We start from the raw sequence: 25,548 nt of genomic DNA, 5'->3' as shown, positions 1-25,548 counted from the left end.
GTCTAATATTTTACACAGGTTCTTTTAAGGTCCTTGTGTTTCTTCACACAAGGTTTCTTCTGGTTCATAAATTTTCAGGGATAATGGTGATGTAGTACTTGCATACTTGTCTTCTCTTCATAGGAGAAAAAAAATGGTTTAACTATGTAATATCTTGCTAGCATGTCTGTCCCCCAGACGTTTCAGTATTTTGAGAAATAAGTACCTCGACTTGTTTGGATTGTTTAGGACTACAATGTGTTCAGGCTTCTTCAGATGTGCACTCTTTTTCCACCCAGAAATTTCGGGAATTTTGTCCAGAATCCAGTCTACTGCACTTTCTAGACACAGTATGGGTCTTTTAGTTGGCAAAACATAGTTAATACTACGAAAGCTTAAAGGCAGGCTGGGACACCCTTTGTATCTGAATTTCAATCTGGGGATTTTTTCGTCTTTCTTTATGCTGTTGTCTAGTTTCAGCCTGCATAACTGATACTTTTGATGAAGCAATGCATATGTTTCAGGAAATGCTAGCTTTATTTTAATGAGGAGTGAATTTATTCCAAGCTTCCAAGTGGTTCCCATGATCCTAGTGACCATGATGTAAATACTAATTTATAAATAAATTAACATTAAATGAACATTATTTCTATAAAATACTATTTCATGAAATAAGAGCAATTTTTGTGTTCATCTAGGATCTGGGACTAATAAATTTTCAGTGCTCTTCTATTGATATGGTATTGTAAAATTATTATGACTTAAACAATTGACATCCTGCTAGGACACATCTTTTTTGTTCAGCGTACAAGCATTATTGACAGTTTTATAAAGGTACAGCCACATATTTAAAAAAATGCAGATAGTTTTCAAGCTTGTTAAAGATTCGTAATTAATAGAAATCTATTATTTTCTGAATCACAGAAAATCCTGTTTCTTTCCTTGCATTAGAGCTGAAGTCAGCAACAGTATTACCAGTGCGGGCTGAGGCAGGTTTGTGCAGAATATTAAAGTTGGATGGTTGAAGTGATCACCAACACCAGCCATCCAACACACAACAAATGTTACTACCACGAAGGTCTAGCAGCCAGTTCCTGAACTGCTTCTACTTCTGACTTTGTTTTTTCTTAATACCCTGGGCTGAAAACGGCAGTGATTCAGAAACTGATCCATGAACAACTTGGCCATCCACTGTTAGAAACAGAAGGAGAAATGGGCATGGAAATAGACTCCCCCGTCCAGTTCTAGTCCACAGATGCATGTCTGTCCAAGCCCAATTTTCCTGCAGCCTGGTTGGTATTGTTGCAGTCTCCCATGACGTTTAAGAGGAAATGTGAAAGGCTCCAAAATTGCTGGAGGAGGGGAAAAAAGAGGTGGTAGAGGTGGGTCTTCAAGATGGTGAATATAGTTGTTTGTAAGGTAGAAAGACTGAGGCCAAAATGGGATTTTGTAGTCTTAGCGTTTCTTGGCAGTCACCTCCTCCCTCTATTTCTGTCCTTCTTGAATAAACCTGTTTAACTAGATAGGTATAATGATTTGATGGGGAGCAGTTAGGGACGGTGTTATCAGTTGTTGGTGAGGTTCCATTTATGCTCTAGTAAAAGATTGTACCTGACTGGGAAATCATTAAAAAAGATTCACATAGCTGATGAAAATTGTGGCTTTATACTATATTGCAAACAGCCACAATCTCATGAAAATTCAAATTGTTTTCACTGATTTGTTTCTCATTCTTTTCCTTCCCATTCAACATTAATCAGCTCCGACTTTACCGGACTATGAAGGAGTCGATGCATCTCTCAATGAAACTGCTACTACAATAACTGTACTCTTGAGACCAGCACAAGCCAAAGGTGCACCTATCAGGTAAAAACAAAAATAAATTAAAAAAAAAAAGTTAAAAAAATAAAGAGATTTTTTAGTTGATTATATTATTTGAGTTGTCTTGCAGCTCACAAAGCTGTTCATTTCCAAGTGAGATTCATTGGACATTACTATCGTTTTTCTTAGCTAGACTGAACTTACCAATAGATCTGTAATTAATAAGAATTTATTTTTTTTTAAGGTAGTCATGACCTGAATCATCCATTTGTCTGTCCTGTTTGATTTAGGGTCCCCAAGACCACCTCCTGTCCATTATAATTTCATTTTACTTTCTCACAGTCTCTGTGAAATATGAGGTTGAAAGGTGTTTGTCAGAAAGTGGATTTGAAAATAACACTTCCTCTCCAGTACTTCAAATCAGCTATTCTATAGCATATATGTATGATTGGAAAATTGGAAGCTCAGAGGAAATGGGAGAATAATAGTGATGAATACAAACTATTTGACCTTTTTCCTCTCAGAGTGCTTCTTACTAGAAATCATGTAGCAAGCTATTAAATTTCATTTGGTGTGTCCCATAATCATATTAAAATGTTTCATTTATGTTAACTTTGAGGGGTCTTTCCCTTTCTGCTCTCTATTGAGAGATAATTTAATTCTGTTTGCAAAGATTAGTCCACATCCTGCTCTTCTACTTGTTAGCGCAAAATTTTTGTGATATTATTTGATTCCATTTGTGTTTTACTGATATGGCTGCATCAGCAAGATTCAGGGACAGGGTTGACTAATTGGGGGTTAATTAGCTACTGATCATCAGAACCTTTTCATGCTTTTACCCTTGTGACATTTTAGAGAAATATGGGCTAATGCATTTCATTCTGTGTTACATTAAGTCAGTTACTGTGGCGCAGCTGATGTTGAGTAATGTGCCTGAGCCCTAAAAGCAGAGGAAAATTAACTGTTTCTTAAGTCTGTTTCCACTAAGAGGAATATATGTTTTACTTGGATGTTGTGGGGATGAGTCACGTACCTATAAGTATTTTTTTTGTACGCTTATCATAGAGTCACCCTCATGATTGATATGCTGAAGTTAATTTATCACAGAATCACAGAATGGTTTGGGTTGGAAGGGACCTCAAAGCTCGTCTAGTTCCAACCCCCCTGCCATGGGCAGGGACACCCTCCACTAGACCAGGTTGCCCAAAGCCCCATCCAACCTGGCCTTGAACACTTCCAGGGAGGGGGCAGCCACAACCTCTCTGGGCAACCTGTTCCAGTGCCTCACCACCCTCACAGTAAAGAATTTCTTCCTAACATCTAATCTAAATGTACCCTCTTTTAGTTTAAAACGATTAGCCCTCGTCCTATCACTGTCATATTGTATCATAGAAGATAATCCAGATTCATTCCCTTTATAGGAGACATTGAAGTGTTATAGTCATAAATAAAATTGTATCCCTGTACATCATTAGTTTCTGAAAGATTGCCCTGGAGCAAATCTAGGATTTTTTTGGGTGTGAAGAATGGCAAAATGTACAGGACTACATTCAGTACAGGACTTGGATTCCTAAAATAGGGTTTGTGTTTAATTGATACAGTGGAAACCAGATCTGTGATCTGAAAATGCTCCCAAGTTATGCAGGGGCTTAAACTCACTATACATCTTTGTAGGTGCTTTTAAAGCTTTCCAGGTGTCGAGTGGCTGGCCATATCCAAAGCTCTCTCTGTTTGAGAAATGTGATATCTGTGTCTCATCTAATCCATGCCAAATCCTTTCAGTCTTGTGCCTGGTCCCTCAAGGGGGCTGGTGCATAGGCTCACCCAGGGCACGCCTGCCAGATACCACTGGGTATCTGATGGTGATGGTGCACATCTTCTCTACACCAGCCGGTCTGTGGCACATTTGTGCAGACAGCAGCAGGCTCCCGCCTTCGGTCCCACCACTCACCCTGAGGGGAGTCAGTCTCACAACCCGGGTTTCTCTCCTGGGGGTCTCCGTCCACGAACTGGTAGCGTGATGGGATATGGCTAGAGGTTTACTCCTACCTGGCTCAGGGAGCCCTGGTTTCTCTGCACTGTACTGTACTGGCAGGCAAGTAACCTGCAGCACACCACCTCACATTTATTATCTCAATTTTCCTTACACCATCCTCAGTTCTATGGCATGAGCTTGTCACTGTGACCTACAAAGGTGGCAAAAAGGATCTATGTATTAAATGTTAATAGATAGTTTGATAGAGTATTAATAACTGTTGTTTGAGAATGTTCTCAAAAACACATATGTCTGTCTTCCTGTCTCATGTTTTCTCTCTCCACGTTAATTAATTTCTAAAACCTAAGACATTAAATTTCTAACATCAAGAGGCCAAGGAAGTAAGTCCTTCACCATAACCGGAGAGCTGAGCTTTATTCTTAAAACAAACTAGGTGGTTTTTTCCTTACATGGAATGAGGACCATTCTCCAGGGGAATGCAGAAGACATGGTCCCGTTCGCTTTCCTGAAGTTATGCATATTGCAGTCAGGTATTTTTCAGCAGCTTCTTAATAGGGGGAGATAAATGTGGCACACTGAAATTCTGAATTGAGTCAATGCATTTCGCTAAACTTTATGACGCGTTTTAGTGAAGTTTCACTCCATCCACACTGGAGTTGTTTCCACAACAAGCTGGCTTGCTGCCATAATGAGTGTTACTAGGTAGGTGGGAAAGAAATGCATCGCCATGCCTGCAGCTGCGATTGAGTAGAATGCTGTTCTTTAGTCTGAAACTGAAGAATACAGTTGGCTTTTTGGAAAGGTTTATTTGCACTCAGTCCTCTGGTCCCTGGAGCTAGAGATGGTCAAAAGATCATTTTATTTAATAGCAGTAGGTCCATGTGGGGTTTTTTTGTTTTGTTTTTTTAAAAAGAAAGAAAAAAAGGGTGGGAAAAAAAGCTTAGTCTGATACTGTTGCTTTTAGAGAGTTATACTATGATCAGATTTTGTTGTACCTCAGCCTCTCCATCAGCACAGCCCCCCAGGAAACAGATGTTCCTTAACTCAAGTGAAATCTATGTGCAGCTGTCAGTCATTTGTTTAAGACACTACATGCCATAGTCATCACAGTTTAAACATGACTCTAATCATATCTTCCCTGTCGAGTGTTATCATGTAATCTCTAGCATTCTTTATGGCCTCCTGAAGTTTTAAACCAAATTACAAACTAGAAATGCAAAAGGAGACAGGACTGGATGGCTCAGAAGCGTGTACCGTTTCACCATCAATCTTGTGGATGAGATCCCAGTCAGTAGCATCAATGGTGCTTCAGTGATTCATTTGAAGATGTGATTTGTCACTGTAGTTTTTCTGAAGGATCCTAATTGAGCACCAGTAAAACAATCTTTTGTTTTCAAATCCTACTGCAGATGAAGATTCCAAAGCACATGTATCAGAATCAGCATAGACAACTTTTTAATGATGAAATTTATTTTATTTGATTGGTAAAGTGTTTTTCTTATACATTCATTTGCAAAATCAGGTGGTTTTCATTTTGCAACAAGACTAATTAAGTGTACCATGGCAGGGAGCAGCTAAAACTTACTTGTCATTCAGACTTCCAGGAGCTCAGGTTGTAAGTTGGGCTGTTGGTCAGTCTGGCATTTGTCAAGGGAGAAGACACTGTGTCTCAACTAGACACGTGGAAGGAACTCTCTAGCTGATATTAAAGCCCAGACAGAATAGGGCTGAAGTAGAACATGTTCACCTCTACAGTACCTGTCTGAGAGCCTGAGTTTTTAGGGAGAGGTGAAAAGGAAGATCTGTTGGCAGGGGCCACCTTACGCTGTTTGTAATTGTCTTGGTCAAGAGGGAGGTTCTGTGCAGATTTTCTTAAGTAAAAGGAAAATTTTTTTAATGTCAAAAATAATTTTCTCATGCAAAATCTCGCAGAGGAGCTCTTCACCTGTTCCATCTTCAACACTTTCTCTGCTTTCCTCGCTGCCCCAGACAACTGTTTGGCCTTTATCATCCCAGCAACTTATGTAGCAGCTTCTTGAAATTTGTATTACTCTTCAGAACAGCTCAGGAGTTATTTTAGTCATCAGGGAGAAGGAATACTATCATCTATGTTTTCCACCTGTCCCTCTTTCTCTGTTTTATTCCTCGTTTGCTGGATGGGAAGACGGGGGGGGGGAAACAACAGCTATTGTGGGAATTCCCTCATCTGCAGTCACAAGAAAGCTCTCTCAATAATTGAATTCCCACTGTTACACAAAAAACACGTAGAAAACATAACTGAAGCTAGGATTAGTAATATTTAAAAATCCGATGATAAGCAGAGTACATTGTCTTTAAACTTTCACTTACAGCCTGATATCAGATCACCTTTGCAGCCATTGAACACTGCGTTTTCCAAGTTGCAAATTTAACTTTGGCTTCTGTCTTCACATCTTAGAGCGGAGTGTCCTTTCCAAACACTGTTATTGTATGTCGAGTGACAGTGCTGCTTTGCAGCCTCTGTAGTGTTAGTAAATGGGCTTAAACAGATGGTATCACCAAGGGCCCAGAGGTAAATGACTGTATTCCTGCGTGTCTTGTTAGCCTATAATGTTGTGTGAAAAATACTGCCCCATTCCAAAGAGGATAGGGATATCTTTTATTTTAATAAGTTTGTGAACATTAAAATAATTAAAAAAAAAGCCTTATTGGAGACTTTTAAAGACTTTCTGTCATTGGGTATTCTTTCTTTAACTAAATGTGATTGTATAGATGCAGATGGCTGCAATGTGTATATTTATTTCTTCTTTTCCACATATTTAGTTTTTCAGATGTAGGGCCACAAAAAGCATTAATTTTGGAACGATATTTTATGTAAAGTAATTTGTTTGAAAATTTTTCAGAACCTTCACATTTTATTGTGATCTTATGCTTGAAATTTTGCCATACCTTTTATATCATATTCAAAAATCACTTCATGTTTTTGAAGAATGCCATTAAAAGAGACTGTGCTAATATTTAACTCTCGTGCCCTTCATATTTGATTTTTGGAGTTCTTTGTTCTCCAGAGAGACTTGACCCTTAAAAAGGAGATATGTCTTTAAAAAAAGGTACCCCATTTACCCTTTATTCTATAAATAGGGAGGAAGAAAGGGGGTTAATTTGGTGAATGTGGTAGATGTCGACTTCTGAGCTGCATGACAGGCCTGTTCTGGGGGATGGCTGCTTCCACCACGTGCTGGCACTGTCCTTCCGTTCTCCCTGCTGGCTTTCTCCTCTGAAGTTGGCAGGGTGTTGCAGATGACAAGTTTCCCTGCTCTCCTGGCACTTTGGAGAGCAGAATTTGTGTCAGTCCCAGTCCTTTGGCAGCTCGCGAGAGAAGACTGCAGAACGGAGGGAGCAGAGACACGGTGTCTGTGTTCCCAGTACTCTTCAGTTGGCTGCCCAGTTTGGGAGCGGTGGTTTTAACCTTGCCTGGGTCCAGGGCCAGGCTGGGGCAGGAATGAACGCCTGTAGTCATTTCTTCCCTTGGGACATTGTAAACAAAAATTCTTCTTAATAGTTTACATCCTGTCAAGTTTTTAAAATATTGATGCTCTTAATGTTTTTTGCTAGTACATTAATTTTGAAGCGTAAAGAAAGATTCTGGGTGTGCAGGGCTCTCGTTGAAGTGATTTGTTGCTGCAGGCTGCATTAACTGGACATGGTTAATGCATAGAGTTTATCACAGAAGATGATTTGTAACCAAGTTCACTTCATAGACAGTTTATGAGAAACAGAGATCCCTGGAACGAACTCATCATTTTTTTCTTTATGTTCTTCTTTTTACTGAGATTTTCAAAAATGAGGTGACTTTTTATGTTACTCGTGGTCAATTTGAAAGGGAAGAGGCTTTCCTCCTTGATTTTTTTAGGTGCTAGGAAAAGAGGATGCTAACTTCTTTCAGCTCAAGACAGACATGAAACTAATTTCTTATTTTTTCTTCTCTCTTTTCTTCCATTCCCTAGTATCATACTTCATCTCTGCCACTATAGTTATTGGGTTTTCTGGGCAGTAGTACCCGAGAAAATTGACAAAATAATTTAATGCTGCCCCATAAGTTCTGAAATGAGGAGGATTGTCTTTGCCTTTGCCTTTTGGAGTCCCTGCAACAATGCAGTGACGCTTCCAGAATTCTGTTCAATTTTACTTTTTCTGTTTAGAAAGCTTTAAAACAAAACCAAGACAGGCAATTCTGCCAGTTTAATTGAATAGCTTCAGGTCTTGTCTACATGCTTAGGCATATTTTCGTACTGATTTTTCATAAGGTCCTCAAATGGATCTGCTATGTATACACATGCATGTATATGTGTGTATGCCTATGTACAGTTCTTAAAAGCCTCATGTTTTCTTTTCTTTTTTTCTTATAAGCTGCAGAATTGCCTCCTGCTCTCAGTATGTAAGTTCTGTACTTATACAGAGCAGAGGAAGCTGATAATGCGTTGGTAACATCCTGCAGTTAGGTAGTTCCCCTAAAGGAGAAAGAAGAATTACAATTACCTGTTCTATTTTGAGCAGGTGATTTTGAAAAGTGACCAAGCCATGGACCATTTCAAGAGAGGTATTGTGAGGTTGAGATGGCGTTCTAATGGGCCGAATGCCATCTGCTTCAGCAGTTTGTAACGCTTTATCATTCACAACTGTAGAGGAATGAGGCAGTCTATTTTGGTGGAATGGACAGATTTCTGTCCATCTGTGCTTGTATTACAGCATGTCACTTGTACTTTAGATCTGCATAGCTCTGAGCCAAGATAGAAGCCACAGCAAGGTCAAGAGGTGGAGAAGCCTGTCAGCACATTCTGTCTCTAATGATATGACAATGGCAAATTGGTGCTTCAAGCACAGCCTGGAGGCAGTCATTATGTTGGGCCTTGAAGCTGAGCTTTCTCTAATATCGTTTCAAAGGAAAATGCTAACTTAAGATGCTTCCGATTAGCCAAGGGTTTAATCTATTGTAATTCAAAGTCAGATTTACTCCTGTATTTCTTCAAAAGAAAAAAAATTTAAAAAATAGTGGATCATTGTTAGGAGGTTGCATATAGATTTGTATTGTTGATTTTCCTGAAAAAAAAAGGATGCTGCTCTTCCCCATGGCTGAATTAGATAGTTTTGCTATATTTCATGCCTTTGTTTCTTCTCTGCATCCATGCATCTGCTGTCTTTCCTTTTTTTCTTTTTTTTGTTTTCTTTTTAAGTTTACACGAAGCAATTAGGTTAATTCTTTTGTAATACTAGAGATTTAACCCTAGCAGGTGACCTTAAAGATATGCTGGTCTTCCTCTGTTTCACTAGTGCCTACCAGATCGTTGTTGAGGAGCTGCACCCGCACCGAACAAAGCGAGAAACGGGTGCCATGGAGTGCTACCAAATCCCTGTCACCTATCAGACCGCTCTTAGCGGAGGGTCACCGTATTACTTTGCTGCTGAGCTGCCCCCGGGAAACCTGCCAGAGCCAGCCCCCTTTACCGTGGGTGACAACAGGACTTACCAAGGTTTCTGGAACCCGCCACTGGCTCCTCGGAAAGGCTACAACATCTATTTCCAGGCCATGAGCAGTGTTGAGAAGGTAAGTGCCAACCACACCTTTCTCCTGGAAGGAGTCAAAGACATGCCCATGGTGACAATTAGGACTGTCAGAGTTGGACGTAGTAGGTGGTGGCAGTGGCACAGCTGTAATCCCTTCCGTGCTGTGACAGCATGGCGATGTGCCATTCACATTTCACACCGCCCTTGTATCATAGAAACTGCTACTAGGCAAGAGTTTAATACGTCTTGTAGTAATCATCTCAGCGAACTAATTTCAGTGCTGTGACTCTGCCTCCTCGGTAAATAACATCCACAGCCCTTTCCCCAATTATCAGTACTTGCACACTTCAGAAGATTAAATTACTGCAGAATAAACAGAATGGCGGCTGCTCAGCAGGCTAATAAAACATTACAAACTTTTGAGACTCTCACACTGAATGTCAGATAGAAAGAAAAAATTTGCTTGAACAAAAGTAACCCCAGGCCCACGGAGTGTTTTCAAGAGCCTTTCTGAAAAGGTGTGCTTGAGGCTTGCTCCACTGCTCTCCAGTAATAAGAGTACGGCTGTCGCTCACCTTCATTACCTCCTTGTGTTTCGTTTTTGACTCTGTCGCTGAGTACTTCTGCTGGCTCTCTATGCACATGGAAGAGGGTAAAGTGCCAGGGAGAGAGATTCCAGGTGGGAAGAACAATCGTGGCTCTGCAAGCCCTGTGCTGTCGCTCTTGAATGGTTTTTCCTCTCATCGATGAAAAATGGAGGACGGGGAAATGATCAGTGAGGAAGGAAAAGATGGTAGGCACAGAAGCTTCAGATATTTAAAAATTTAAATTTTTGATTTATAGTTTAGAAATCTGAAGGAAATTGCAGTAATATGTCCATAAGAATCTCCATAGGAAGCATCCAGGCACGTCAGAAAGGAGCAAGAAGGAACAGCCGGATCGATGGCGGCTGAGGCTCACCAGAGCCATCAGAAAGCAGCGGAAGCCGAGTTTACCCTTCCTTACATTTGGGTCTCTGCAGTGACTAAACAAATCCTAGCTAACAGGCAGACCTAGTCTGAAAATTGCATGTGCAACAAGTCATAATGGGGAAAAAGCAAGAACTAATGAAACTATACTAGAGCTGCTTGAGAACCAGAGGCTTTTCCTGATGGAAGAGACCGTCCCCTCTTTCTAGTTCTTATCTATAGACCTGTTGGAAGCAAACAAAGCAAAATAAAAGGTAACTGCTAGTCACTCATTCATGTTTCCCTCACCTGCTACATATATTCCCTTTGCTTTTGCTGGCTTCCAGCTGACTAAATTGTAAGGACATTTGTTTCATTCCTCAAGAAATAAATGGGAGAGAAATTAAAACAAAAATATTAAGTACAAAAATAGATCTTTATTTTGGCTTTTACATTTTGACAAATGAGTATAAGATGAGGGAAGAACACGCTATTTTTCACTTTAACTTGATTTCAGCTTGTGAGAGACTTTAATCCTGAAATGGTTTTCTCTAGTAAGTTTTAAAACTTTGGATCAGATTTCTGTTCCAAGGGGGATTTGGGGGGAACTTTTGGGTTGACTGCACTGCATTCTGCCAGGACAGAGTTTATTCAGCCAGGTTGTAAGATAACCTCTGAGCTGCAGAATATTTAAACAGGTGCTTTACTATAAAGCAGTGGGCTCACCAAAATAGTCAAAGGGAAGTAAAGTATGCTCTGAAGTACACTATAGGGTTGGGATGAGGGTTGTTATTCAGTGATCCTCGCAGACATTGTGAACAGAAGTGGACAAGTAAATCCAGTTACTGGGGAGAATGCCAATTAGGTAAGATTATATTGATAAATTTTGCAGAGCTTTCATTTAGGTTGAAAAATTGTCTTCATGGAACATTTAGGGGAAGCGTCAACCCACAGCTTTGCTTGTTTTTTGCAAGCTGTGTTTACAAAACACCATCGACGTATTTTACCTGTTGCTTGGGAATCTTCAAGAGGAGACATATCCCAGGGGATGTATGCAGGGATAGGAGTGCTGGGGCGTGCAGGACTAGAGGGAGCATATTTTATAGAATGAAACTGTCATTATTATATTTTCTAATTACATGCTAATACTGTTTAGTGATCTAATACAGCAGCGGCTGCATCCTCTCACACAACCTTATGCTATTTCAATATGTTTGCCTTTAACATGACTGCATATTGTACAAAAAGGTCAGAAAACCCATTTCTGAATGACCTTTGTCTGTTCGAGTTGTCCAAACTGTGCATAACCAAGTGATTTCTCTGTTCATTTGCTTAAATTGCTGACCAAACTTCTGAAGGAAGGAGGGACATGGGAGGAACAGAAGAAAAAAAAAAATTGTCTTTGCATGTGTAACTTCTTCTGAAGCACATCACTGTCCGATCACTGTCTTTCCTGGGCAGATTATATAGGTTGTAGGTTAACTGTGTCATAAATGAAGGGATACCTGGGCTGTTTCTAATTCCGCACTCAGAAGCATGAGGGAGCATGTGGCTGACATGTTTCAGGTGACTCCATTTAACACCATCATGATGCAGCAAGACAAGTTAGTTTGGAGAAAGTGTTGAATAAATGTGCCTTCTTTGCTGCATGGTGCTGTTGGAGGTCAACACTGGCTCGGGATCTCTGTGCCAGGAAATAAAGATGAGCACCAGTCTTCCCCTTATTTCCACTGCACCCTCTCTCTGTATTGTTATGGCATGATTTCCATTTGATTTGAATATTGTGAAATTTGGCTACATCTGGGCTGTCCTGCATCTTTTCTCCCCATCGTTATCCTGGATAGTACAGATCAATGTCAAGATTTCATCCAGCTTGTGTAAAGGCAGAATTACTCGGCTCTGGGCTCAGCAGGAGAGAAGAGGCTCTGAGCCACCTTGTTGGGTTGCCCTAGCTGATCAGCAGATCTCAGATGAATTTGTGGAATGGGGAGGGCAAGAAAAAACAACCTGATCTGACTGTTTTCTTTACTTTTGCCTCCTCAACAGGAAACCAAAACTCAGTGTGTTCGAATAGCTACAAAAGGTAAGAGGTTCGTCCCTCCAAGCAAAGTAGCTTTTTTTAATGAAATGGGGAGTTTCTGTCAAATGTTTGAACCAAATCCAGTATTGTCCCTCTATTTTGAACCACTTGTTTGTCTTAAAATGTAGTGGGCTACTGCTTTTTATTCTTTGGTATTGGGCCAAGAGAGTGGTGTTCTAGGAATACTCAGAATTTAGACAAAATAAGTACTCCTTTGTTTTCCATGTCTGTGGTTTTCAAGATCAGCTCTAAGGCTGCTGGAGCATTGCAGGCAGCAGATAGATGAACTGTAGGCTAGAAAGCATGCTTGGTAAACTGTCTGTCATGCTAACAGTTATTTCCAAGTAGGGGTGGAAATAATTTAAACGAAAGACACAATAGTTAATTTTCTTAAGAGCTCAGGGTGTTAGCTAGACATAGGGGAGGGTTGATTTGAAGAAGGGTCGTGTCTGATAGCAAGTGAGGCCCAGGGCTAAGACTGGCTGCGTAGCTGTGAGAGTAAATCGTATTGACCCCACATATGGCAGGTTAATCACATACTCCTCACTCAGAAACGCTGTTTCATCTTCAAATGAGGACTTACTTATTCTGCTTATTGTTATCTCTTGCTTTGACTGTATTTACAGCCATTCATTATGGTTGCTTGATTGTGTCAACATGAGAGTTGTTTGATAGACTCCGGCAGCATAAACAAGAAAGGAGCTCACAAATGCTGAAAGAGTACTCTGCAGAGGCCCAGCACTACTTCCATTGTCTCTTTCTAATTGCGTATTGATATTCAGCATAAAACCAACTTTAGATATGACCAAGTGGGCATTTACAGTAGCGTGGTGGCACATCAGCATGTTTTTTTCAATCACTTCTTTCAATTTAAAACTTGTTCCAATTAAAAGATGGTGCCTCTAATAAGGTGGTAGAAACAAAGCGTTTTCTTGAGAAACCAGAAAATAAAATGTACTTCTCAAAATGTGTTAATATTTTCATCAAGTGAGGTAAGCTAATAAAAACAGGAAATTAAAACCATGAGCTAAGTCTTCTGTGAAAAGTACCATCAGCATTATCTTTCTTTTGTTTACCTGGCAAGATTAAACGTTTGAATTAAAATATATTTGCATAAACAAATATTTATGTGCCACAAGCGTGTATTGCTAGTATTTGAGTCAAGGGAGAGTCTTGAAAGGCTCAGAAATATTCTAAAATACTACAGAAACATGGAATGAGGAAGAGGAAAGCAATGGTCTCTCTCATCATAAATTTTCTGGATAGTAGTAACAAAATGGGGAAGGAGTTCACCTGGTTTACGAGGAAATTATTTTTTACTTAACCACATTCACTCCACCGATGTCAAAGCAACGTTCACAGGAGCAATGGTCCTGGTGGTTGCTAGTGTGCCTTCCTCTGCCGTAAGTCGCATTCACCCCAATGGCTGTAGTCTCAAGGAAAGGGGAAATGAGTAACGTGTTTCTTACCATCATGCTATAAAACTTGCCTTTGCCACTCTGGCTAAAGATGTGTGTTTGTGACGTAACTACTTTGCCTGATATGCCAGTACTATACTCCTTGGGTGTGGAACTAAACCCCAAAATGTGTTCTCTGACTTAATTTTAATTGATGGATGTGAAATGTGGGGAGGAGGCAACATTAGGAGCAAATGCTTTCTCTTGGTCTGAAGGACTGAATTTAGTAGGGATTCATCGCTTCAAAGTCTTGATAATTTAACTTCCTTAAATGTGTTCTTTCCCTGACTAATTTTTTTTTTTTTTTTTTTTTTTTTTTTGTTGGGCAGTTCCCTAGTAACATAATTTACATGTATTTTAATGCATAAGGAATTTTGCACATATCATTCCCATGGGTTGCCTTCTACCTTGAGAACTGATAGAATAGTTTGTTTATTGGTGTCAATCTAATGAAAGTCAGCAAATTTAAATTAAAGTGCTCATACCTTTTCAGTCCATATATTCCTGATCCAATGTTCTTGTGTGCTTCTGATAACAAAATGCACTGAAGTGTGAACTCATCTAAAAGGTGGTGCCAAATCATGACTAAAGTATGTTGCTGCTTTTGGTGTATCTTGAAAAAATATTTTTGGAGTAAGCTCAGAGGCTGACTAGTGTCTGGTGTATTAAAATACACTGAGTTAGTTTTTCATGGAAGAAAATATTGGAACAGCACCAGATTAAAAAGTAATGTCCTGAGCAGTTCCTATGTACTTGGAGCTGAAGGAAGAATGCCAGAGTGATTCTTCGATGGGCCTGATTTAGGGTAATAATGGGATTCTCCCTTTATCTGGACATCTGTTTTCACAAAGCTTATAAGAATTTAATGACTTTGTGACTTTTGCCCTTCTGCAGATTGGACTGAATTGGCCAAGAGAGTCCCAAGTTATTAGATGTGGCAAGAGGGTATGAAAGTTGCACACACACACAGTCTGTTCACATAAGCTTTGATTCTTGAGGAAACCAGGTTAAAAATAGCTCCTTGTGACACAGGTGGTGGGTAGGACATACCTAAAGCACCATTTCCATTACAAGTATAGCCCAAAAAATGTACGGACTGAGCCATTTTAATTCCTTGGATACTTTTAGCCAATATTGTTTTCCTTTGTCAACCTGAATTCCCTTCCCATTCAGTTGCTCTTAGTAACCAGTGATCAGCATCAATTTTTATTTAAAAAAAAAAACCCAACACAAAACCCCGCCAAACCAGTTAATTGTTCTCTGCCTCATTATTTTTTTTAATTTAGGTAGTAGCATTGCCCAGACACTAATAATCTGGTTTCCCACACATATAGTAACCGAAGAAGGAGAAAAAAATACCTTGTTTTCTGAAGTGCAGAGAAGGGTACAAAGATGTAGGTAATAGGTTGGATATTCATTAGAAACTGAAACATGGAGTTATTCTAGATGTGTGTTATTGAACAAAAAAAAGTATCACATATAATTTCCTATAGAGAGTTCTCAAACCTACTAAAACTAATTTGGTAAGGCAGAGTTCAATCAGTCCATAACATGCTCATTTCACAATGAATATGTGATAACTGAACCTGCCTAACCAAAGTCTCACTAGAGGAGTGAATAAAAGATGTGTGGTTCCCATAGCATGCGCTTCAGAGTAACACACGATGTAGATGACAGATCAGTCACATATTGGAATTGAGTTTGTGTAAAACTTTGAGTGGGTTGCCACTCGCACACAACATTGCCATTTCATTTTACAGTCTAAAATGTTATTGACTGCTAAGGGAATGAAACTAGATTAACATGGTCAGAGAAGAGTGATGCTTCAAATTATTTAGCATGTAAATAGACATTTAAGAGGACAGAAGGGACAGCAGAGATGTTATTAAGCAGAGAGTATATGAAGTTGACATTTCTGACAGTTTCTAGGCTGCCAAGTTTGAGACTAACACTGATTTACGTGTATTCTTTTATTTTGTTTAGAGGACTAGAGAAAAATACTGAAAATTTAATTAAAGGAGTTCTACTGTGGCAGTAAATAAAGTAGTAGTGGGCCTGGCAGCTCTATCCCAAAGCAGTTACAAGGAGTAAATGAAGTCCAAGGTTTCTCACTCCACGTTTAAAACATGAAGTTCATCACCTCCAAAATTATTTTCCCTTGTGGTTTTCATTTGTATTATTAGTTCAGGCAGTGTAGAACCTCTCTGTTTCCATGCATGTTTGGTTCATACAGATGGATGAAAATGCCATTTGAGATGATGTGCATCTGGAAGTAATTGTGAAATAGCAGAAAATGACTTTTTAATCTGATTTGAGGAATAAAAAGGTCTGGGTGGTAACATTTCAACTGCAAGTGTGCATTTAGTCCACCATCGTTATTGCTCTGAATTCATTCCCGCAGCAGTTGGGGATTGATCCAAAGGCCTTTGATGTCAATGGGAGTCCTTCCACTGACATTAATGTGCTTTGGATTAGGTCTTTAGAAATCATAAATCTGTCTAGACCATAATTATTTCCTTGAAATTGTTCCTGATGATGTTTCTGCTCTTAGGGAAATTTGTGAAAGTCAAATCACCTCCTGTAGCAGGATGCTCAGATATGTCTGTTAATGATTAATGCACAAATGTGGGAAGATGTCAGATGCTAAATGTATATGAAACAAAGCTTCTCTGATTGTTGTTTTTATGTTTGGATCAATGGTCCTACAATGACTTTTAGCTGTACCATCGTTACAGGCACTGGAGACCTGCTCGTTGCAGGGGGGTTAGACTAGATGACCTTTAAAGGTCCCTTCCAACCCAAACTGTTCTATGATTCTAAGTGGCAATATAAATTTAGAGAAGAATGCGGATGTTGCCTAAGTCATGTCTTTCTTTTCACTCATTCATAGGAAAAAGCTATTAATATGTTTAAAATTCATTGGTCTTTTGCATAATGTCTTTTATCCCACAAAGAAGAGATTTTAACTGACTTGTTGAGCTTTCCAAAGATGGGAACAGAATATTAGCATGGCATATTTTCCTCTTTTGTGTGTAAAATTTCAGTAGCTCACCAAGCAACCACATCTGCCAGTTCTGATAAGTGATACCTTTAGTTGTAAATAAAAAATTGAATGATCCTTTGATGGAATATTTGATGATGGTTATAAGAAAAGCAGTTAACTGAGGGACACCTCCAGATTTCCAGACAAAAAACCTATAATGTGAGTATCTTCATATATGTGCAGAGAGTAACTAAATCCTGGAATTCAATTACCACAATCTGATTTGAGTAAAAAGGAATTTAATGTAACAGCAGCATTTATTAGGTGAAGCTACCTGATTGATATGCATGAGACAACAATTGTCAGAGAATGTTTCCTGTTCTTTATTGTAAGGCACCAAAGAAAAGTACTCTTTTCTGCTTGTTGCTTCACATCTCTAAGAAATAAGCTGAGGGTAACAGCAAAAAAACTCTGAATTACCTAATGTTTTTTATGCTTATGACATTGCCTGAGCTGAGCCATTTACTTTAACTGTATTTGGGAATAATTACAATCAGAAATATTTTCTAGTTTCCAGCCCCCTTCCTAAGTTTCAGGAATATGGGTTTATTATTGTGTTTTGAAAGACCAGGTGACTTGCTTTGGGTCAGAAAAGTTTCATGGGTGAGTAAATCTAGTAAATACAATTAATAAATCTAATTGCTTTACTAGGGAACTTTATTTTTAAATACATTGCATAGTGGATAAGTGCATTACACGCAAACATTCGTTTATTAGATTTAGTTTCATTTTGAAAGTTAGCTTTTTTAAAATCATTAAGTTTATGAGAGGAAACACTAGTAAGAGATTTCAGTGTATTAAAAATAAAACCATTATAATGAAGAAATTCTGCACCCAAAGATGTATGTTAACTTTCCTTGATTTTGAAATGTTTTGGTATTTCTTTTGGCCTAGATACCTAACAGATTACTTTGTGCAGACACTATAAGCAGATTGAAATCTTAGGAGCCTTAAAGTTTCCCTAAAGAATAAGAATTTTAAAAGTAAGAATTTACATAGAGGCTTTTTATTTATATTTAAATAGTAGAGAATGAATGTTGATACATTACCTGCTCTAAGTGAAGGGTCAGCATCGTAGCATATATGCTATTTTAGTAGGTGCCTGGTTTCTTAGGTCTCTTCAGCTGTTATGAATGTTACTTCCTGAATTAGATTGTGAGCATTTAATGTTTTGCATCCATTGTTAAAGAATATGGAGGCATAAAGGTAGAAATCTACTGTTTTTACAAAACCCTTTACACTTTTTACTGCAATAGAAAATCCTTAATTCCCCTTATAATAGGTATACAATTAAAATTACTATTTTAAATGAGCATTTGCTAATACTGCAGTGGTGGGGATTTTTAATTTTAACTCCCCTTTTTTCCTGTACTTTTATCATTTCTTACTTGCCTTTTCTTATGTCCTCACCTTTGTGTCATTGTAAAATTGCAAGTGTGTAGAGAAGGTAAACTCTATCATACCTGATAGGACTGGATTCATTAGCCCCTTTTCACACAGACAGCCTGCATCCACTTTCATTTTATATTGTGATTAACTGTACCATTGGATAAAATGCACCCTTGCATTGCCTGGGGTTGAAGAGTGTGTGAGGTGGAACAGGCAGATTGCTGCCTCCAGCAGTGTGTCACAGGCCTCTCACATGCATGTTTGGCCCAGGAGCGACAGGAGTTTGGCTTGTCTGTACGCAGCAAAGCTTTAGAGCAGCCCCATTAAGGGACAGTGCTGTGTCACTTCTTGAAAGGGCGAAGGGAGTCTCTTGGAGTTATTAATTGTGTTTACATCCAGTCAGTAGCCTTCCACCACTGGAATGACGCTTTCTCCACATCAGTGGGCATGTGGACACTGACAGTCCAGAGTAGGTTTTGCCATTCCCATCATTGACATGTAAGTTGAATTCTGTACCCAATAAAGCAACCAATTGCTGATACTAGAAATATCCCTACATATATATAACTTAGCACTGTTGTTATTGTTAGTACAGAGCTACAGTTCAAAGTGATGAGGTCAAAATCAGTTGTGCTTGAAAACAGCTCCATGAAATGGTGCATTAGATTGGGAGACTTTTATATACACACATTTATTGGATTTGGAAGTTTGTAGGAAAGTACTGGATTGTTTTGGAAGTGGTAATGAAAACCTGAACGGCACTCCGGTAGCAACGGTACACTCTGAACCCTAGCTGTTCATCACTGTCCCATAGTTCTCATGTGCTGTCATTACTGAAGACATTGTGGGTGCATTCAGTGTTGAAATAGTAGCAGCTTCCTTCCTACGGTACTACTTAGCAATGGTGGAGTAAAAATCACTTATGTGGCAGATTGATGATATGATCGTTTATGATGAGGAGTTGATGTCAGTAGATCACACATAAGCAACACAGATAGAAAATCAAATTCTTAGAGAGTATGTATGGCTGGTGGTCACAGAGCTGGTGCAAAAAGTGCCTGTCAGCAGCTCATTGCTATCCCTGTTGCAAATGACTGATCTCACTCAGATTCACCAAAATAAACTAACTTAACATAGTCAAAATAATTTGAAATGTTTCCTAGGTTAGAACAATTGCATGAGCAGTTCTGAAGGCAGGGTAGAAATGACAGTGCATGCTGGAGTAGTGTGAAAGGCAATGGGGAGGTAGTCTTCACCATCTTTAGGTGCAGCCAAAAGATCTTGAAATCATGTTTAAAACTGCTAGACGAAATTGAACCTCAAGTTCAAAGCTGCTTCAGTCCAACTGCAAAAAACAAACATAAAATGTTGTATCAATATACGACACCTTAGCACAGAGGAGATAATCTTTGCAATTATCCATCCTTGTATTAACAGCTACCTAACACAGAGATATTTTGAATAGAAGACAAAATATTTTTGAACAATAAAACTGCTCACTGTGCACGTGGACAGGAGGGACAAGCAGGAGTTTGTCTCAGAAAAGAATGATGCCCAAAGAATGCAGAACAACTTCAGCAACACCTAAATCAGAAGTGTGCTTATTGATTTTTTAGAAAGCTATTTATGGCCCTAAAATCAACATCACTCCATTTCTCTGTATCAAATCAAACACTTTTAACTACATGAAAAGAAGTTCCACCTCATTGTCATGAACATTACAAGGGTTTATTAAACTATTTGCTTGTCATCTCTGACAGAGTGCTAAGTGAAGTTCTGCAGCTAGTCATCTAGAAACAGGGAGCAGCATTGCCAAGCGTAGTAGCACTTCTTAAACACTGTCAAATGTGTTGCAGAGCAAGTCAGAACGGTTGATTGACACTACTGCCAAATTACTCGAATACAGAGATTGATGCTTTGTCAGCTGTGTAAGGAGACGATATCTCTGAAGTTCAGGAGTATAAACTGCTTTCTGCTCTGATGGGAAGTTGTGTGCTAACCACACTGTTTCTGGAAAGATCCTGACCAGAAGGGTATGCAGATGGACCTCACAGGAGGGTCGATCTTTCTAGAAATCATGTGGTTATTGCACATCTGTCTGTCAGAGCAGGAGGCAGTTACAGGCACTGTTAAAGCAATTTTTGTCACCAGGTAAATTCAAAGCGTAGGGAACAGAATTACGACCTTGTGCGTGGTTTCCAGTGCTGTTGACTTTGGAAGTGTGTGGAGGCTTTTGTGCAAATTCAGCAGCCTGGAAAGGACTGTGGATATTCTCCATGCTTCACAGTGACGTGGTGATAAAGGTTCTTGATCAGGATGGACTTCCAGAACACTTTGCTGCCACAGAGGTTGTGAAACAGATTGCATCCTTTGCCACTTCTGATTAACATTGGCTTTGTTGAGTCAACAGGAAAGGTAACCACATTCAGTACCATATAGATGCCAGAATATTTAACCTGAGCATTAAATCAGAGGTCCCATATCTGCTGACTTGTGTACTTGCTCTTTGCTGATGACTGAGTATTGGTTATTCACACATATGTAAGCAGACTACATATTATTGACTGTTTCAGCCCCTCTGCCAAGTGGTTTGGCCAGGCCATTAGCACAGAGGAAAAAGAGGTCCTGCTCTAACCTTGCTGTGGTGGAAAATATCCTGAGGCAGTAGTCTGCACTGATGATACACAACTGAAATTTGTGAGAACAGCAGTGCTATTTCAGCAGCGTACTTTTTTCAAAGCACCACAGTTAATAGCAAAGTCATGCAGGGAATAGCAAAAGCTGATACAGTATTTAGGATGTTAAAGCAGCATGTCTGAAATAAGAGACATCTGGCTTCCCGCAAAAGGAAACATCTATTGTGTGTTAGTTGTTGCCCCTCTTTGTATGGCTATGAAACTTGGACCATTTATGGTCTCCACGTTGAGCATCCAAACTGTTTCCAATGCATTGCTTCCATGCTCTTGCTGCCATAAAGCTGCAGGATGTTACCTTGAATGCTGCACTTCCTAAATTGCTGTCACATTGTCAGCACTGCAGCAAGATTACAGGATGTCCAGTTACGCTGAACCTAGTTCTCATGTTGGACAGCAGATTGTCCAAAGCCAGTTTCTATGGGCAGTTGAAACACAGAGACAAGCTCAGAGGTCGCATAGTGAGGTGGTTAATGGGCAAGTTTAAGGCACATCCTCAGTTAAGTGTCATCAGTTTCACACTGTGAGAGATTACATCTGAAGGTTTTCTGCTCTGGCAAGGAATAGGTACTTACACCATCATAACATGCAAACAAAATCAGAACGGCACTGTCCGGTATAAGTGAATATGGTAGCGAAACAGATTATATCAGTACACGTCACAATATCATGAAAATGGGCCTCTTTCTGGGAGAATAAAACCCAGTCCTTATGTGCTGATGGAAAACAGGCGTCATACTCTCTTTCCGTCCCTGGTGCTACTGTATTTCTGACTTTGCCATTTCAAAGGGGTGCTTATGGAAGATGTAAATCATATTCTTTGTAAACACTGGAGCAGGTTGCCCAGAGAGGTTGTAGGTGCTTGATCCCTGGAAGAGTTCAGTGCCAGGTTGGATGGGGCTTAGGGCAACCTGGTCTAGTGGAGGGTGTCCCTGCCCATGGCAGGGGGGTTGGAACTAGATGACCCTTCCAACCGAAACCTTTCTGTGATTCTATGAGGTGAAGATACATTTTTAAAATATTTTCTGATTGTACATCATATTGTTGGGACCATTAGATAATGACAGGAAAACCAAATTTCTGACTATTTGCTGGAAACATTGAAGGAGGTTTTGTTATTATATCCATACTTTTAACAGTGGTGAAAGGATGGCTTTTTCTCCCTATGAGGGAGAAGGTAGGATTCTACAGTTACTGTAACTGACATTCAGATTGCCTCAGCATGTGGAATGCAGTTGATTTGCACAAGCACAGGCATTTTTTAATGTGAACCTTAATTTTTATGTACACTAACACCATCCAGGTTAACTGAATTGTCTGCTTGTTTTGTTGACCCGTTACAGTAGAAAATATATAGTCAAGCAAATCTCATATTAATCCTTGATCTGTTTCTAATTTCTCAGATTTTGCTGCATTGAGATTATCATTCCTGTTTTGAAATGATGGTGCTGCACTCCCTAGAATTTTGTAACAAATTTTATAAGAACTGGTAATTCAACATGCTGTCATCACTTTCTGCAGATGTAACAATTTTCTTATAGTTCTTTAGTGTTTCTCACTTCTAGTAGTTCATAAGGGTTTAATCCTGAGGGTCCTAATATCTGATACTATTCCAAAATTTAGAAAGGTTGTCAGCTAGTTCTCATTCTGCTTGAAATCACTGAGCCACAATGTTTATACAGGGATTTACATCCTTAGGTTCGTCTTTCATAGCACTTCCTTTTGTACATCTAATGGAAAGGGTTGCCATTCCTTGCCCTGCTGTAGAGGTTTTTAAGATACTGGACTGTGAAACCTGGGCACTGGGTGCTTCATCTGCTCAGTGAAACATCTAGAAGGAGCTTCTATTCTCTGTATCTCAGATGTGATGAAAGATGACGATTGCTGTATTTAATAATATATTCATTTTCTACTTGCACATTTACAGAAAATTCTGTTATAGATATCAGATAAGAAGGTTGATTTTTCAGATTAATCTGTCTGTTGAGGAATGTATGTCGCAAGTCCCCATGAATAGCTGTCAAGATATTAACCATCAGGGTTAGACTGGATTTTTGATCAGTAACTTGAACTGTGGAGTGTGCCATTGCTGTTATCAAACACTTACATGTTTCAGCCTAGATCATGCCACACACTAAGATGGGAAAGGATGGTGGCTATATGCCGCAGTCACTACCTATTTGTAAATCTACCAAGTTTTTATTTTGCTTTTGAAAAGAATTTAGAAACCCTCATTCTACATAAGTAGCTGGCAGTTTAGGGACTGAGAGATGGCAAACTGAATCTCATTATATGCTCATCTAAATATGAAAGCTGGTAATGTGGTTGCCTTTGTATAAAATGATACTGCTTATTTGGCATAAGCTCTGAAGCATGATGTTACTTAGCCAAATCAAATAGTTTTACTAATATAGATTGAACTCAAACTGAACTGAAGAGTTTTCTCAGACTGAGAAAGTGAAATCAATTTATGCATGCAGAGAATCGAGCAACAGAAATTATAATGGGACATCCCTTTTTGAGTAATGTTGGTGAAATTTAGACAGTGAAATTTTATACCCATGGAACAGAACCAGCTGAAAGTATTTTTCCAAGTCATTTTGGGAAGTATAAATCTTTTATACTTTACTTTGAGTGACTCATTCACGGAACTGTTTTGGATGAATGCAAACAATTACTTAGATAAAATAGTTTGGTTTGCTGGAGGAGGGAGGAGCCTGGATGGATCATACTGTAACCTGTTAGATCATGGGCACACGGTGCTGCAGCGTTTGAAGGACAGTGGCTTGATTGCTGAAGCTGGGCTGCAGGAAGGCCTGTTCAGTTGTTGATGGCAGATCTCCCGAGTCATCTTGTGTTTGTGATTAGAAAAGCTCAGCAGAGCCCTTGTTCTTAGAGACAGCATAGCTGCATTATGTTTTGAGTATGATCTGAGGATGTGGGACTTCTAGATTTGATGGTTGACTGCTGTCGCAGCTGTTGGACCTGAACCTGATAGACTTTTGTATGAACTAATGCCTAAAGCTTGGAGGAGAAGAGGAACAGCCACCTGGGTAGAGCTGCTGCCTGAGCCTACAGCAAGTGTGTAGTGCCTCCGCTGCCACCAGCCAGCCCGTGGAGGTCACAAGCTGTTGGGGTGGATACGTAGCACGTTGTGCGTAGCTGGGCCCACACAATAAACCTGTCAGGGACCCGACCGCGGGATGTAGCCTCTGTCACTGCTGAAGGCGGGATCGTGCTGCCAGACCAATAGAGCCCTGATTGCTAGAATTACTCATTCTGAGGTTTGGGGAAATTAGGATTTTTCTGTATGCTGAAAAAGACACTTGACTAGTTTTTCAAAACTATAAAACCAAGCGAGAGCCACTTTTTATCAAGTGATAAAATTTCTTCAAATATTACTCCTTCCACATTTGAGCTGCTTGCTCGACCTGTCTTCAACGCAAAACACATCAGCTGTACAGCATACTCCAGTCAGCCGTGTATGGAGGCTCCTTGAGCCCAATGGAAGTATTTCATCACGCCAAATTTTGTTCTTGCCATCACTGGCCACAACGTAAAAAGAAATGCAAGATTTGCAACAAAATGTCTTAATGTTTGTTAGGCTAAAGGAGAAATGTAATCATGCAGGATAAGCTGACTTTAAGTCTTTCATCTTTTTCTCTTCATTCTCAAGACGTAGCTATTCCCTGTTTGAACATGGATATGGTAGTTAGAAGCAATTTATACTGTGATATAAATGTTTGAGACAAATGAAACATCCCTAAACTAGAAGCTAAGTACAGATTTAAGGTACATTTCTTTTGCGAGCTTTGAAACTGGCAACTGTGTTTCAAGTTAATTTTTTATGAGAACAGATACTCGGCCATTTTCCTATCCTGCTGGTGCTTGTGTAACATTAGTTTTGAGAACTAGGTGGTCTTGGTCTCCTGATTGAATGTCTAACTAGGTGTTTTACAGCAAAGTAAGAAAAGGTACCATCATAATGGACACTAAAAAATACTTAATCTGTAAGCATGATGGCGAGCTTGTGATATTTACAGTCCCGCCATGTATTTTTAACTTGGTTGAACAACTTTGAGGACTTGCTTCTGGTTTGGGGTAGGGCATATGAAATATGAATGCGTGCTTTCATGTTCGTGCTGGTGCCTTTCCACTGTCTCTTCCGTTTTATTATTATTGTTGTCTAGTTTAATATGAAGTATTTCAACTTTTCTGGTGGGAGTTCTTTATTAAAGAGAAAGGTCTTGTTTCCATTGTGATATACAGCGTTGCCTTTCCTGGCCATGCCTGTGCTCTCTGCACAGTGAATCAGGGCTGCTTTTCTGCAAACAGAATAGCTCGTTCTTTTAACAGCGCACTCATATGAAAAATGAATATTGTAACTTAATTTTCAGCAAACAAGGAATGGCAAATCAACAATTGTCAGGAGACAAAAGAGAACATACGTTCTTGTACCTGAATGATTTGCTGCATTTCTTGAGATATGTTACAGATTCAAGGCTGGATGCTGGATCTTGCCCCATTTCTCTGTGTAGCTGTAGATTTCTCTCTTGGAACTGGACATCTGATTAGGATCACAGCGTGAGATTTTGGTTG

At 39.5% G+C, this 25,548-nt stretch overlaps 1 protein-coding gene across 1 annotated transcript in view; it reads left to right on the top strand.

The window, feature by feature from the left end:
- Positions 1–25,548, top strand: part of PTPRK (protein tyrosine phosphatase receptor type K) — a 419,243-nt gene that overhangs the window by 333,930 nt on the left and 59,765 nt on the right. Inside the window, exons 11-13 of the mRNA XM_075748050.1 lie at positions 1,740–1,845; positions 9,107–9,380; positions 12,334–12,370. Of these exons, the coding sequence (XP_075604165.1) occupies positions 1,740–1,845; positions 9,107–9,380; positions 12,334–12,370 (417 nt within the window). The remainder of the gene's footprint in view (positions 1–1,739; positions 1,846–9,106; positions 9,381–12,333; positions 12,371–25,548) is intronic.

This window comes from Balearica regulorum, chromosome 3, assembly GCF_011004875.1.
Source record: "Balearica regulorum gibbericeps isolate bBalReg1 chromosome 3, bBalReg1.pri, whole genome shotgun sequence".
In the NCBI taxonomy this organism is placed as follows: Eukaryota; Metazoa; Chordata; class Aves; order Gruiformes; family Gruidae; genus Balearica; species Balearica regulorum.
This window is presented reverse-complemented; position numbering and strand designations above follow the sequence as displayed.